This window comes from Passer domesticus, chromosome 5, assembly GCF_036417665.1.
Source record: "Passer domesticus isolate bPasDom1 chromosome 5, bPasDom1.hap1, whole genome shotgun sequence".
NCBI lineage: Eukaryota > Metazoa > Chordata > Aves > Passeriformes > Passeridae > Passer > Passer domesticus.
Genome location: NC_087478.1, coordinates 48,223,960 through 48,237,349, shown reverse-complemented (window position 1 = coordinate 48,237,349; position 13,390 = coordinate 48,223,960). Strand labels below are relative to the sequence as shown.

General features: G+C 48.0%; 1 protein-coding gene across 8 annotated transcripts in view; it reads left to right on the top strand.

Annotated features, from left to right (window-relative positions):
- CACNA1I (calcium voltage-gated channel subunit alpha1 I) overlaps positions 1–13,390 on the top strand; it is a 164,612-nt gene that overhangs the window by 134,944 nt on the left and 16,278 nt on the right. For all 8 annotated transcript variants that reach the window (XR_010362403.1, XM_064420183.1, XM_064420179.1 and 5 more), the window contains 13 exons: positions 987–1,403; positions 2,292–2,392; positions 3,448–3,571; positions 4,401–4,469; positions 5,340–5,524; positions 5,863–5,989; positions 7,055–7,180; positions 7,648–7,737; positions 8,154–8,346; positions 9,463–9,614; positions 11,304–11,413; positions 12,015–12,148; positions 12,867–12,937. Coding sequence is in view for 7 of the 8 variants with exons in the window: in XM_064420183.1 (XP_064276253.1) it covers positions 987–1,403; positions 2,292–2,392; positions 3,448–3,571; positions 4,401–4,469; positions 5,340–5,524; positions 5,863–5,989; positions 7,055–7,180; positions 7,648–7,737; positions 8,154–8,346; positions 9,463–9,614; positions 11,304–11,413; positions 12,015–12,148; positions 12,867–12,937 (1,899 nt within the window). In the remaining variant the exon portion in view is untranslated. The remainder of the gene's footprint in view (positions 1–986; positions 1,404–2,291; positions 2,393–3,447; positions 3,572–4,400; positions 4,470–5,339; positions 5,525–5,862; positions 5,990–7,054; positions 7,181–7,647; positions 7,738–8,153; positions 8,347–9,462; positions 9,615–11,303; positions 11,414–12,014; positions 12,149–12,866; positions 12,938–13,390) is intronic.

Here is a 13,390-nt window from a genome sequence, read left to right as displayed (position 1 = left end):
CCAGATCAGTTCACATTACTTTTCTAAATTTCCAGATTTTTGAAATCTATTTCTAGATTAGTTATCTATACTCCTTTGAGTGTGGGAGAGGGCGAACACCAAGAAGACAGTCTCCCTCTTACAGTGGAACATGTTTTTCCTCCTTGCCTTTTCCTTGTTTTCCTAGATTAAAGGACACAAAATGTTGCCTTGAGTTAAGAAGTGATGGCAGAACCACCAAGTCCCGTTACAGATGGGGTTGTGTCAGAGCTTTTGTAACAGTGGAAATCTTGACTTTGAGCTCCCCATGGCAGATTCTGCTGCCCCATAGCACTTCCCCAAGCATGCAGGTTTGTCTAACCAGTGCATCTCAGACCTGTCCACCTTGTAACATCAGCTTCTGGGCTTTCTACCCACTGGCGTACACAGCTCTGGGGAGTGCCTTGGTGCTTAAAGGGTTCATGCCCCTGTTATTTCCAAACAGGGAGTGCTAGCAGCCATGTACTACATGTTACCTTGCTGATGTGGTTGGACTAGGCTGTAACCTACAAGCCTGGTTCTCTCAGTTCTCCCTTTTACTAAGACTGGACTCAAAGATGGTGTGTCAGACGATCCATCACCCTGTACCTTGTGTTATCCTTAACCCCAGCGCAGTGTAAAAAGCTGCCAGTCAGATTCTTTGAGAACTTTACTCTTGCTCTGTGCTGGTGTAAGTAACAGTATCAGGCACCTGGCCTTTGGCTTTATTACTTACCTTCCCTGAAAGTGCTTTGCACACAGATGGTGCTATAAAGTAATCACAATCAACACCATTGCTAACTCATTACCAATTTATTGTCAGATTTACTGAGATTGCTGCTGAATTCCCACCATGCAACTTGCTCAGTGTCTGATAAATGGCAGCCTTCTGGCTTGGGGGCTCAGGGAACAGTCTGTGATCTGAGAGGGGAGCACATGCTCCCTCCTTGTGCCCAGAGTCACAGAGTCCCCATCCCAATCTCTTACAGTCCAGCTCCCGCAGTTCCCACTACGGTGCCTGGAGCCGCAGCGGAGCCTGGGGAAGCCGTCGCTCCAGCTGGAACAGCCTGGCCCGGGGACACAGCCTGAAACACAAACCTCCCTCAGCTGAGCACGAGTCCCTCCTGTCTGGGGAAGCGCACAAGGCGGCAGACGGGGAGCCGGATGGGACAGGAAGGGTGTTTCATCACCGCCGGACACTCTCTCTGGATAACAAAGGCTCCTGTGACCTGCTGGAGTTGGCCTCGGTCCCTTCTGGCCACAGAGTGACCCATAGGCTGGGAGCACCGCCTGGGGCCAGTGAGCATCAGGACTGCAATGGCAAAATGCCCAGTATTGTCAAGGAGATCTTCCCAAAGATGAACAACCACAAAGAACAGGGAGAGGATGATGAAGAAATAGATTATGTGAGTGCTTGGTGGAGGAGCCTGGGGTTCATCACAGTGCTCTGGGAAACTCCAAATCCATCCTCAAATTTCAGTCTTCTTGCTTGTGAATGGGAAGTCTTGCAAAGGTGTGTTAGGAGAGCTGGAGGACACCTGGAGGACTAAATGCAGACAGGACTTTCTAGGCACAGACAAGCTCACACCACATTGTCAGGCTGCTTGCAAGGCAGGTGGGTGGTGGGAGGAAGGCAGATGTGCCATGTACATGTGGTCAGTCAGGGGCTGTTATTTCAGAGCAGTGCAACCAGTGATTTCTGCAAGATAGGAGAGGTCAGGCTGTGCAAGAGTGAGAGTTTTGCGTGGGGAACATCAGCAGACCAGAGCAGGAGGCACAGGCACCACAGGCAAGGCAAGTGGGTTTTGTGGTATCAGCCTGGGGGACAGCAATCTGTGAGCAGACCAGAAAGTGGAAAAAGTGGAGTGAGGGTCAGTAGAAATTTGAACAGTCATAAATGTCTGTGTGAAATTCTCAGCCCAAGTGCCAACAGAAAGCCTTCTTGTCCTGGCTTCTGACTTAGCTGAGGTAGGGAGGAAACACTGTCCTTGTGTAATACAGTCCCTCCAACACCTCAAAGAAGGCATCATGGGACAGCATCCTGCTCTAGAAGGGACACCAGCAGTTTTATTTTTCATGAGCTGGGGAGGAAACCAGATGCCAAGAGGTAACAAGCCCTGGCAAAGCAGCTTCTACCTTTTCCATGACTTGTTGCCTTTGAGTTGATTTTCTCAGTCGAGGGATTAAAGAAGAACAGGTAGTGGTGTGTTTGAGTCAGATGTGAAAGGAAAAATATCTCTCTCAGGCAAGTGGGAAGGTGACCAGTGGCAATTGCTTCTGCTGCATCCCTACAGAGCCTGTGCTTTCGCATCCGGAAGATGATGGAAGTCTATAAGCCGGACTGGTGTGAGTTACGCGAGGACTGGTCCATATATCTCTTCTCTCCACAGAACAGGTTTGTGCAGTTTTTGCCATGAGAGGGTTGAGAAAATGGGGCAGATTTTGTTGCTCTGCTGGCCACATCCCCTGGTGCTAGGTAGCAACTTCAAACTTAGCAGCTGAGAATGTGTATTTTCTCCTCCATTGTCCCTTCTACAGCCAAACAGCATTTCTTTTCCTAGATTGTGGCAATGAAAGGAAAGTTGAGCATCCTAAATAGCTATTGTGATCTTCCCTTCCTTTGGAGCATCCCATTTTTATTTTCTGTAATCATAAATATTTATAGCAAAGCGAGGCAGGGAATACTAATGTTAGTACAAAGAGGATAAAGAATGTATTATTGATGACTCCATAATACTGATATTTCCTCCCCTCGTACCAGAATAGCATCTTCATTTAATTTACAGTACCAGTATCAACTTACCATCAGTTATATCACACCTTTTAGGGTAAAGTTAGAACTCTTCTTGCCTAAAAAAAGGAAATTTGGGTTGAATTCTTCCTGTTAAAGAGATCTCACAGGAGAAAATGTCCACGTACCCCAGCTAACATTATTGTCACCCATTCATACTGCTCCTTGAAAAGAAAGAGCTTTCATTTTAGCTGATGAGGGAGAGCTTTTTTTGCTCTATGTGGCACCTATGTTAACATACACAGTGTCTTTCAGAAGTGTGGTTCCCACAACTGCCAACCTACTTGCCTCTCCTGAGCTTTCGTCATGTGGCCTCTTTGCTGTGGTGGGGTACAAAGTGTGAGTTTGGGAGGAAAACTGGAACTCAGCCTCTTTACAAGGCAAGAGAGGAGCACAGGGTCATAGTGGTTAGGAAACCACTCTGGCACTGGAGAAATCAATGGAGGTTCAGCACATTGCTCTGCCCTTGCTCTGCTCCAGGCTCCCTGTATGACCATGTACCACCCTGGGCTATTGCCATTCCAAGGGACATCAGTATCACAGATAGGAAAGCTGCTATATCAGAGCCCAGTTTTGGCCAGAATTCTTCATTCTGTGTCCTCTTTGCTCCTAAATCCATTCTGCCCAAGGCACAGGTGCCTAATGGAACTCTCTTGCAGGTTTCGCCTCCTCTGCCAAACCATCATTGCTCACAAGCTCTTTGACCATGTAGTGCTGGCCTTCATCTTCCTGAACTGCATCACCATTGCCCTGGAAAGACCCCAGATTGAGCACAGAAGCACGGTGAGAACCATTACCTGTCACCCACTTTATAGCACAACCTCTAACAGTGGTTCCTGAGTGTTCCTGGTGCTGGTATGATTTCTGGAAGAACTTCAGCATTAAACACCAGCTCTGACTCATCTATTCAAATACCTCAGTATTAGTAATTGACATAAATATGTGTTTCCCCTGCAGGCTCCTGTAATGGGGCCCACTTTATAATACAGAAAGCCTAGTTCCTTCTGTCTTGGAAAGTAAGTGTCTCCTCCAGGAACCTGCATATAAGGGATGAATGGCAAAAGGGACAAGGAGTGGAACTGAGAGACAGAAGTAACTTCCATGCTGTAGGAATGGCACATCATCATTCATGTATGCTGCTCTTGAGCTATCTTGGAGGTAGCTCAAGCTGGCAAGTGAAATTACCTTTTCTGCTTCTCTGCCTCAGCTGACTCCCAGACTTTGTTGCACTTGGACACAATCAGTGGTCTGTGCTCAGCAGCTCTTTGGGAAGGAGTGCCAGGTCAGTGCAGCAGGTTAGGCCTGAGCAGCACTGATGGAAAAGGGCAGAGACTGCCTTGAAACCAGATCTGCAGGATGCAAAAAAAATCCCATCCACTATGGTCTGGCAGAGCTGCATGGGATCCTGTCCCAGCCTAGGTATATGAGCTGAAATCTGCCTAGCACTGACCTCTGCCAGGGACATCTCCCTTATTTCATCAACTTTCAGATGCTTCACAGGAATGCAAAAATATCAAGATCATCAGAGGGGACTGACAGAGTAACAAGAAGTAGTCAAAATACATTTAAGGTCTTTCTCTGTTTTGTTTTTTTTTTGTTTATTTTTTTCTAGGAAAGAATCTTTCTCACTGTGTCCAACTACATTTTCACAGCAATATTTGTAGCTGAGATGACACTGAAGGTAAGCTACGGAGAACAGCTCAGAGCCTTTTCCCAATGTCAAACACTGTTCATATTTGCTCAGCACCCTTTTAAAATGTGTTCATCTTTTTGGTGTGCCAGTCCTTCCCTCTACCTTTATAAAGGCAGATACTGCCTGGGGTTCAGTCCTGTCTTGTTAGGCATAGAGGAGATGTTTATCATAGGCATTAGATCCAGCTGGATCTTCATATTCACGAAGGGTAGCTGGCATTCAAGTATGGATTTTGTAACTATGTCAAATGTCCATTCCCTTTCTCCTGGAGCAAGAATGGGGGACATTACAACAATATTAATGACATGCTCAACGTTGAGATAATTATTCAATAGATGTCAAAGTACTTTGCAACAATCAGAAAACCTTGTTATTCCCTTCTCATATTTAGGAAAAAGTCCTAAAACTGTGTGCTGGAAGTTAAACCCCTGAAATTCATGTCTGAATTTCGACTGTGATTTGCAGGATGGTAATATCTCCCCATGACCACCAATTTCTGCAGCACCCACTGTTTTTGAGAACTGCTGACAAACAAATTACCCCTTTTAGAGCCAAAGTATGGATTTGGTGCCTGACTTTACCTCCTACGTGATCTCTGAACTGGGAGACTTTCCCCAAGTCTCTGGTGTGGCAGAGAAAGGTTTCCTCTGTGTCGCCTACAGTGTCAGGTCACTCAGGGAGGCAAAAAAAGGTGTTTTCCTTCACAGACAGCCAGGTGAAAGGAAAAGATAATGAGATGACCCTTCAGTGTCATGAGGAGTTGATAACTATTCCCCCTCCTCCCATTCTCTCCATAGTTGTCCTCTACCAGGTAACAGAGGAGCCATTTCACTCCCTCTTCTCTCCTCTCTCTTCCAGGTGGTCTCTCTTGGCCTGTATTTTGGGGACCAGGCTTATCTCCGCAGCAGTTGGAACATCTTGGATGGCTTCTTGGTCTTTGTGTCTCTCATTGACATTGTGGTCTCAGTGGCCTCTGCTGGCGGTGCCAAAATCCTGGGGGTGCTGCGAGTGCTGCGGTTGCTGCGCACCCTACGTCCCCTCCGGTCAGAACCCCACCGAGCCCCGCTTGGCCCCCTCTTCCCACTGGTTATCCCCAGGAGGAGTCCCAGAGTCAGATCTAGCTGTGCCAGGCAAAATGTGGTCTTTAACAAGCAATAAGCCACAAGTAGGTCCCCCTTAGCCATATGGGTCTGATGCTGGAGGTACCTCATCAAAGAACAAATCCATGGGAGAGAAAAGGCTTTTTGATCACGGGGGAGGGATCTTCATTGAGGGGTCACTGCACATGGAGACAGGAGTCTGCTGCTCCTGAAAATGCTTAGCTTAGGCTAAATGTCACTGCCCTGTCCCTCTGTCACCCTTCCCCTTCCTTCCTTTCCAGAGTCATCAGTCGAGCCCCTGGTCTGAAGCTGGTGGTGGAGACACTCATTTCTTCCCTCAAGCCCATAGGAAACATTGTCCTCATCTGCTGTGCTTTCTTCATCATCTTTGGCATCCTGGGTGTGCAGGTAGGTTGTTACTGTCCATCAAACATCCCTTGAGCCCCCACCCCAAGGGCACCTGTACCCCCAGGTCCTATAACAGACACAGGCAGCCAAGCAAAGCAGGAGAGACAGCGAAGCCAGTGAATTTTCTGTATTTACCCTCTTCCACAAGTCATCTCCATAATGACACAGCCTTTGGCAAACACAGACAGGTGCTCACCAAGTGCAGGCATTGCTGGACATGAGAGACAGGAGTTAGGGCTCACACCTGGCAGCAGCTGGTTCAGGGTTTGGGTCAGTGTCATAGTGAGAGCCCAGGGCTGGCACAGCAGCTCCCTGGACAGACTCATGTCACCCCACAAGGGCATGCAGCTCAGTGCCTGCTCGCATGAACCCCGTCTCCAGTCAGCTTTATTTCTCCCCTCACTCTGAGCCCTAAATCCACCCACAAGCTTCTTTAATTTTTTTATTTAATCCTCCTTATTTTTGGCTGTTGCATTGCAGAGGAGCAAGGGTGTGGGCGTTACTTCCATCTCAGGGAATGCGCTATACTTAGTTTGCTCTGATGCATCTGTACAAATGCACAATCCAGTACCTTCCATATGGGGAAAAGAGCCCTGGGCAGAAGAGTCACAGAAGTGCAGTGCAGCTTTGTGAAAAAATATATATGAGAAGAAGAGGATGTTTTTTTCTGGTTCTTTACCCTCAGATGAAATCTTTTCCCATCAGTGCTCTCAGTAACTGGGAAGCAGGGAGTGAAGATTACTCTAGGGGACTGATTAGAAGATACTTTTTCCTTTTGAACCCAGAAAGGCTGCCTTAAGGGCTGTCAGATGGTGGGCTTACAGTCACTGGTGGCCTGGAGCAATGGAGGAGGCTGAAAAGCCAACTGTGATCTTACAAGGGTGGTCCTGGCTCCTTTGCAATGGTTGAGCCTGTGCTGTACATTGTGTTGGTGATGTCCTTGTCGTGCTCTATGTGGCTTGCAGTCTTGCGGGCCATGCAGCATCTTGGCAGCTTCTGTACATCCCAGGGAGCATGGGGAGCCCTGTGGGGAAAAGGGCTGATGGGGTCACTCCCCTCCTGCAGCTTTTCAAGGGCAAGTTCTACCACTGCCTGGGGGTCGACATCAGGAACATCACCAACCGGTCTGACTGCGTGGCAGCCAACTACAAGTGGGTGCACCACAAGTATAACTTCGACAACCTGGGACAGGTGAGTTGGCCCACAGCCCCTCCCTCTGATGGGAACCCAACACAGGGTTTGTCTCCTCCCCAGGGAAGAGATGCAGTGCCTGGAAAGCCAATGTCTGGGCCAGAAGGAGCAGTTATTTGGCATGCATGCCCATGCAGAAGCTGTGCCACTAGTGAGTTGGTGTCAGAATGACACTTAGAGGATGAATGGAAAGAAAAGTGGTGGCGGTAGAGAGCTTGATTTTCTCTTTTCTCCTGCCATGAAGATGATGTTCTTCACAAACTCTCTCCTCTGGTGGGTCTGGCTGCACATGGCTTCCTGTCACCCCGTCCCTGTCCTCCACAGGGGAAAGAGCAGGTTTTGATGTGCGCAGAGACACAGGAAGAGTATTTCAGTGCTCTGTGTGTTACAGCATAAACCCACAATAATTTTTTTTTCTGCCTGACAGATGCACCTGCTCCACATCAGCTTTGCTTTTTATGTTGCAGGCTCTGATGTCCCTTTTTGTTCTGGCTTCCAAGGATGGCTGGGTCAATATTATGTACAATGGACTCGATGCTGTGGCTGTTGATCAGCAGGTACATGAACTTTCTTGTGAAACGATCTTTTCACTTTCCTTGTGCCTGTGAGGCAGAAGCATCCTTTAACATCCTGCTTCAGTACCTCCCTCAAACCAAGAGTACCTTCCAGGCCTCTTCTGAATCCTTGGCTCACCTATCTGCAAGGGGTCAGGTCCATGGCCTTGTGTAGTCCATGCAGGAAGGTGCAGCTGTGGCTGTGCTGTGGGTGTCTGTGGTAGGGTCAGTGGGCCTTTATCTATTTGTAATGAAGAAACAATAATGCCATGTGTCTTCCTGGGCGTTCTGGCTCCCCCCTGGCCCACACATGGTTATTTCAATGCATTGTAAAGCAGGATCTATTGGACTGCCACCCACTGCATCCCTGTTCCTCTACTGCTAAGACAATGTCTGCCTCTGTTCTCCTCCCACTCCAGCCAGTGATCAACAACAACCCCTGGATGCTACTCTACTTCATCTCCTTTCTCCTCATCGTCAGCTTCTTTGTGCTCAACATGTTCGTGGGGGTGGTGGTGGAGAATTTCCACAAGTGCCGGCAGCACCAGGAGGCTGAGGAGGCGCGCCGGCGGGAGGAGAAGCGCCTGCGACGCTTGGAGAAGAAGCGAAGGAGTAAGGCACAGCCTAAGTGTTTGTTTGGTTCGTAGGCCAAGGTTTTTTGAGAAAAACCTTTTCCTCTTATTTTTCTTTCCCAATGAGCTGGTCTCCAAAATCCATCGCTCATGGCCGTGCTCTCAGCCTTCCTCCCCGCACCACTGCTGTGTCACCACACACCTCACTGGGGTGGTCTGGGGAAGAGGGGTGGCTGAGGAGGTCTGCTGGGACTCCAGGAAAGGCACCTGGGAAGGGTTTTAGCACCCTGCTCCTCAGGAGATGATGTACCATAACCACCCCTGTGCACATGCTGACAGGCACTGTTGGCATGGGGGGTGCACACATTGTTACGCTTCCTGTGCTTGGGGTGAGTCCCACCTGGGCTTCCTGCAGCACAGCTGGTGGTTGAAGAAGAACCTGGACAGACCATTCTTTGTGTTTAAACCCAAATCTAAATAAGAGGGGAAAAAAAAAAAAAAGAGGAAGACCCCTGTGTTTTGTCTCACTGACCCCAGTGTTGCAGTGTCACTCCTTGGGATCTAAAACCCTCTGTGGTGAAGGAAACCTTCTATTCCTAGTGTTTCTGTCCTGTTTTGTGTTACCTTTAGATAAAAATTGCTGAAGCATACTTGCTCCTGGAAATCATCCCTACTACCCAGACTTCCATTCACAGCCTATGGGCATGCTTTCCTTGCCTCTGCTCCAGTTTTCCCCTTCTCTCCTATAACACCCCAGGGCCTCTCCTTGAACCATCTGCTCCCTTTTATCAAAAGTGATCTTAATTTGTCAAGACATGAAAGCTGATATAGCATCATTCCCACAAACATAGTCTAACAGATTTTTTTCCTACTATTCCGTTCTTTGTCTATTTTCCTACATATTTTTCCCCATTTCTTCTTTCAGTGGGGTTTTTTGTTGTTTTTGGTTTTGGGGTTTTTTTTTCCCATTTTTCCCCCTCTTCTCTATGTCCTTTACCAATTCTTTTTCTGGTTTTTCTCTCTCCCAACTACATTCCAGTTTCTTTCAATACCTATCACCAAGCTTACGCCTTCTCCCTCCTCAGTGTTTCTTACCCATTTCTCTCTTTCTTCTGATCTCTTCCTAACTCTGCCCATATCCCTCTTTCCTCTGAAGAGGCGCAGCGTTTGCCGTACTATGCTACCTACTGCCACATACGCCTCCTTATCCATTCGGTCTGCACCAGCCACTATCTGGACATCTTCATCACTTTCATCATCTGCCTCAACGTGGTCACTATGTCCTTGGAGCACTACAACCAACCTGTGGTGAGTGAGATCCTGGAGATAAGTCATGCCAAACATTGTCATTTTGGTACAGCTCTTTGGTGACCACTGCCCACCAGCATAAGTAGGACACTTGGGTGTCTCTAAAAACTACTGTTAAAGTTTTGTAGGAATTAGTTTTGTAGTAGGAAAATTTGTGTGAAGATTTTAATGTGTATCCAGAAAGGTAGCTCCTACTCAGACACTTGTTATCCATTAAAATCAATAGAGAGAAGGTGTCTGAGCAAGAGTCAAGCCCCTAGAAAGCATGGTACAATTAAGTCTCTGTGCTTTATATTAGTAAGTGGATATGTGGGTCACCCAAATTTAGCTGCCTGCTCTGCTTTTTATGTTTCCCTTGTTCCTAATAAGAGTTGTGGAAGCAGCAGTGTCCTGGGAGCTTCAGACTTTGCATCAGATTTCCAAATGTCAGCCCAATTCCCCTGCCTTATGGCCTCAGCTGAGAGAACCAGAGTGGCTGGTTGTATGTCATGGGATGGGCCATCTTTACCAAGCCACCTTTTCTTCATAAGAGAAACTGCAGGGCCAAAGTGCTGTGCAGAGCCTCTCTCAGCTGCAGGGTGTGGTCCCAAATACAGCACCTTGGAGGCCAGATAAGTTTTTCACTTTGCTTGGGTACAGACCATGTACCAATCAGTGTTCCTGGCAAATGCAGGTGCAGATGCCTTTGGTGGGAAAAATGTATACTGCACATCTGCCTCCATGTGTGGAAAAAGCATTCATCATGATATCTGCCCAGCAACATTTCAGTTTTCTCTTCAGAAGACCCTTGGTTCAGGTGATAGCTTTGATGTCTGAACAAATCATCTGAGGTAACTCAGGCTTTGATCAGGAGCTGAATCTGTCTGTTCTCATTCAAATCTATTGCTGGGCTCCTCTGTTTCCTGCTCACCTTGCCCAGCTGCCCAGCTCTCATCTTGCCCTAGATGGTGCCTAGCTTTATATTTGAGGAGCTCTCAAGATTTATCTGTTGGCATCCTCACATCAGATCTTTGTTCCTCAACAAGTCACTCCTCTTCCTTACTCTTCAGCTCCAGCCAAGCCAGCCTGCTGTCAGGCTCTGTTAAACAATCTTCTCAAAGCACTTCAAACCCTTCCAGTACAAAATGCCACCGAAAGCTGCCCACTGCTCACACTGGTTCTTGGTAGTTGTGAAGGGGCAGCACGTGAAAGAACCAGGAACCAAACAGCTCAGAGATGTGATGTGCTGGCACCAGACCAAAGCACATCTCTGGTCAGAGATGACCTGAATCCACAACCAGAGTAACCTCTGTGCTTCACTCCTGCTTGATAGCTATGCCAGTGCCATTAACAAGGTGTCATTCAGGTGGCATGGGCTACTGGTAGAAGAAAAGCCTGATGGTATTTTGTGGATTCTCTTGCAATAGCCTCCTCCTCCTGATTATACTGAACAGTACAGAAGAAAGGAGCAGGAACTGATCCTGAGAAGAACATGGGCAAAGGGGCTGGCTGGTGGTTGCCCTTGGTAGGCAACCTCCACATTCAAGTAGGTAGGAAGTGTGGGGCAGCCTCCCCACCTCACAGTGAATACCTGGGGCAGCTTCTGCACCTCAGGATGAATTCTTGGCACTTAGGAGAGTCCCTGCACAGGGGGGTCATGTGTTTGATGTTGCTTTTGCCTCAATTCTTTTCCCTTTCTTTCTGTGGCAGTCCCTGGAGACCGCTCTCAAATACTGCAACTACCTGTTCACCACTGTCTTTGTGTTTGAGGCAGTCCTCAAGCTGGTGGCATTTGGTCTGCGTCGATTCTTCAAAGACAGGTGAGCAGAAGGTTGTCAGCTGTGGCTGTGGGACAGCCGGGTTTGGGGTAGAAGTTTGGGGATGGTGCCCTATATAGACTGTGAAGTGGTAGCAGAGTGCTCTGACTGCCTCCCAGTTCCGCATGGACCTGACCTCATCCTCCACAAGCTGCAATGCCTAGGCAATTGCAAGAGTTGTCCAAAAATTGCCTCTTGGTTACAGTCTGCTGGTTAGGCTAGAAAGCAAAGGAGATGAGGTTAGAGAGAGACATTTTTTTTCCTGCCCTTGAGGCAAACTGTGAGCATGCTAAAGCAGAACATAGATAGAAAAGTTGATTCAAGGTAGTAAGGCCGTAAAAAGCTGAGCCCATTAGTCAAAGCACAGCGCCATAGTAACACAGCTCCATGCTTTCAAATCAGGCTGGCTTGCCTCTGGCTGCTCAGGGTGTGTGCAAAGTGAATCTCTGTTTCTCTGGAAAAGCCCATATAGGCTGACTCAGAATGGGCCTTGAACTCATACGTAAGGAAATGTTTAGGATGAAGTGGAGACTAAGTACCTTTCTTTCTCAGGAAAATGGAAAAATTCTATCTTCATTTATTCTCTTCAATTTTTCTCCTAAAGGTGGAACCAGCTAGATCTGGCCATTGTGCTGCTGTCTGTCATGGGCATCACGTTGGAAGAGATTGAAATCAACGCTGCTCTCCCAATTAACCCCACTATCATCCGGATCATGAGGGTGCTGCGTATCGCCCGGGGTGAGAGAGACGCTGGCCAGAGCAGGGATGTTTGTGGCCATCAAGTGCAACTTGGTGCCATGACTCATTGAGCAGTGGCTGTACAGTTGTGAGCTTGCCCTGTCCCCAGCCGTCGTGGAGCCTCTGGGGTGTCCTTCATCACATCCCAGCAGGGATTCTAGGATCTAGGACAGCCTAGAGGTTCAGGCTTTCTGGTTCCCTGGGAGGCGAAGCACTGGGAGGGTGGGCAGATCACGTGAGAGCTGAACTTTCTCTGTTACTCATTTCTGGGGCAACTGTAGTAGTGGTGTGGGGAGCAGAGGCCACTGAGCAGGTTGAAATTTGCCAGGTAAAGTGGTGGCCAAGGTGTGCCAAGATGGCATAACAGCAATGGCGGAAGGGAGAGAAAGTGATGGAAGGAAAAATCAAAGCAGAAGGACAATTGGGATACACATTCCTGGGAAGAAGCATGTGGCTGGAGTGTCAGGGTGAAACAGAAGCAACCCAACAGGTATGGGTGGCAGAAACAAAATATTTTGTAAAAAGGATATCAACTTGAGGAGAAGGAAAAACTGGGGTTGTACCATCAAAAGCAAGAAGAGGAATGAGGGGAAAATCCAGTTTTTCTAGGGGAACAAGAGACAGGACATCTGTCTTGTGCTACTGTTATTAGTAAGGCACACAAAGGATGCCTCTGAACTCAGTCTGACTGACACTTCTCTTGTGCTTGTTGTGGCAGTCCTGAAGCTCCTGAAGATGGCCACAGGAATGCGAGCACTGCTGGATACAGTTGTTCAAGCCCTGCCACAGGTAAAACATCTTCCCAAAAGACTGTCCTCTTCTGTCCCTTTTTCCAAAGGGTCGATTCTTGTGGGGTCTCAGAGGTGGTGTCTACTGTGGTGTGCAGGCAACTGCCTGAAGGTCATGTCCAAGTTCTCGTGTCATTCCTGGGGTTACAGCTCACCTCGCATCTTGACCCCTGGATAAGGGTAGGTTTCCTCCCATCACATCTAGCTAGTGTCTAACTGTTTGCAACTAGTCCTTGGCTCCTTTCTCCCCTCTCCATAAAAAGGCAAGAGTGATTGGAAGCCATTTCAGGAGGAAAGGACATCTTTCCAGCACTGCAGCTCTCATCCTTCCCCAAATGTGTCACCTTTGCCCTCCTTCTCTTTAATTTGCACTCTCCTTTACTTACCCAGTGCTTTCTCCTTCCTATTTTTTTCTTCTTTCCTCCTCCTGGATCCCTTTGTGTTTCTGAGCATC